General features: G+C 62.2%; 1 protein-coding gene across 1 annotated transcript in view; it reads right to left on the bottom strand.

Annotated features, from left to right (window-relative positions):
- CERS1 (ceramide synthase 1) overlaps positions 1 to 1,950 on the bottom strand; it is a gene marked incomplete at its 5' end in the record, with an annotated part of 3,116 nt that extends 1,166 nt beyond the window's left edge. The window contains 3 exons of the mRNA XM_010131684.1: positions 109 to 256; positions 1,168 to 1,329; positions 1,778 to 1,950. Of these exons, the coding sequence (XP_010129986.1) occupies positions 109 to 256; positions 1,168 to 1,329; positions 1,778 to 1,950 (483 nt within the window). The remainder of the gene's footprint in view (positions 1 to 108; positions 257 to 1,167; positions 1,330 to 1,777) is intronic.
- Positions 1,951 to 1,953: the final 3 nt, after the last annotated feature.

Here is a 1,953-nt window from a genome sequence, read left to right as displayed (position 1 = left end):
GCCCCCCTGCTCCCCTGCTGCTCCCGGGACAGGCAGGCGGCAGGCACAGGCAGGAGCGGCAGAGGAGGGCGAAGCCAGCGTAGGGGTTGCCAAGCTTCCCCTACTCACCAGAAACCAGTAGATGTTCATCAGAGTGAGGACAAGGAGCAGAGCATTGAAGAAGAAGTAGAAGGGGATATTAGGGACCGACTGGAGGCTGGAGTAGCAAGTGGCGTAGAGCACCTTGAGGGGGAACCAGTAGAGACGGAACCAGAACCTGCCAGGGCAGAGGGAGCAGGGTGGGTTTAATGGCCCACAGGGATCCCATGAGAGGCGGGAGACCCAGCGCAGCGTTCCCCAGCACAGCGTCCCCCAGCACAACCTCCTGCCTCACCAGCTCCCCTCGCACCCGGCAATCCCAGCTCTGGGCACCTGGACTGGGTTTACAGGTCTGGCTCTAGGCAGGGCTTCACACGGACCCTGTGAAAGAGCCGCTCGGGAGGGAGAACACAACTTGTGTGGGCAGCAGAGGCACCAGGGGCAGGCAGGGAAAGGGCTTGCTCAGGGCAGAGGCAGGTCTACACCGCAGGTTCTCTCAGCTGGACGGGGACAGGAGGAGAACGGAGCTAGACGGCTGTCTTAGTCCTGTGCATCCCAGCTTGACGGATACACACCTTCGCTGCTCTCCTTCCCCCACACGGGGGGCTCCTGGGCCCACCACTGCTTCCCACAGCAGTGCACGGAGAGGGAGCAGGAGACAAAGGGACAAACGAGGAGTGACGGCCTGCGAGTTCCCCATCCTTGCTCTGCACCTTTTACTGCTCCTGCCTTGCCCCAGGAGGATCGGCAAGGCCAGGATCTGGGACAGCCCTACGCCCCGTCTCCTTCTGACCAAAGTGCTTCTTCCTGCTAAAACCAAGCGAGTGGGAAAAAGGAAACGGCTCCTCCTCCCCCGGGGTCATTTGTCACGCTGCAAGCGAATTTTCACAGGCGCTTGGGTGGTGACAGACGGCAAAGTGACTACAGAAGGATTCCAAGCCCAGCATGGGGCCGGGCTCTGCAGGAGCCTCTGCCCAGACCCTTTGTGAAAGGGCTGGTTCCCATGCACACAAACCCACCCCGCGGCACCGCGGCGCTGCCAGCGCTGGCGAGGACGGCTGGAAGCGGGAGCAAGGCAGCCAGACCCACCAGCTGACACTGAAGGTGACGCAGCCGATGTTGGAGATGACGTCGTTGAGGCGGTGGTAGACTCCCCCGCGGTGCTTGAAGTAGACGTTGAGCTTGGTGAACTCCAGCTGCACGTCGTTGACGTCGTGCAGGAAGAGCACCAGGATGCCCACGTTGTGGTACCTGCGGTGGAAAGGGAGAGAGGGGGAGACGTGTGGGGCAGCGGGTTGATGTTAGCACCCACGGTCCATCACGCCAGCCATAGAGAGACCCCCTGAACAACCCAGATGACCAGACCCGGCAGGAAAGGGAGAGAGGGGGAGACGTGTGGGGCAGCGGGTTGATGTTAGCACCCACGGTCCATCACGCCAGCCATAGAGAGACCCCCTGAACAACCCAGATGACCAGACCCGGCACGGCACAGCGTGGCAACATGCTGCAGGGTGGGTCTGGCTCTGCGCGATGGCTCACGAGCACCGGGATTGCTGCGGGAGCACAGAGGAGGGGAGGATCCACACCAACCCAGCACGAGTCCTCCTGTTGCACGCCCGAGAGCACAGGAAGGCTCCAAAGCTGCCCAAAGCTGGGCTGGGTGGGTGGCAGAGGAGCCCTGTCACAGCCGGGGCCTCACCTGAAAGCGTAGGAGAGGGCTATGAGGGTCAGCGTGACCACGTGGTGGAGAAGCATGACGACGGAGTCCTTGCGCCACGTGTCCATGTAGGCGGTGGCGTAGATGGAGTGTCCGTAGAAGCTGCACTGCAACAGGTAGGCGACGGCAATGTCCGTGGGCACGTCCATGCCCTTCTT

This window comes from Buceros rhinoceros, unplaced genomic scaffold, assembly GCF_000710305.1.
Source record: "Buceros rhinoceros silvestris isolate BGI_N320 unplaced genomic scaffold, ASM71030v1 scaffold30202, whole genome shotgun sequence".
NCBI classification, from domain to species: Eukaryota; Metazoa; Chordata; class Aves; order Bucerotiformes; family Bucerotidae; genus Buceros; species Buceros rhinoceros.
The sequence above is the reverse complement of the archived record's forward strand: the minus strand, read 5'-3'. Positions and strand labels throughout refer to the sequence as shown.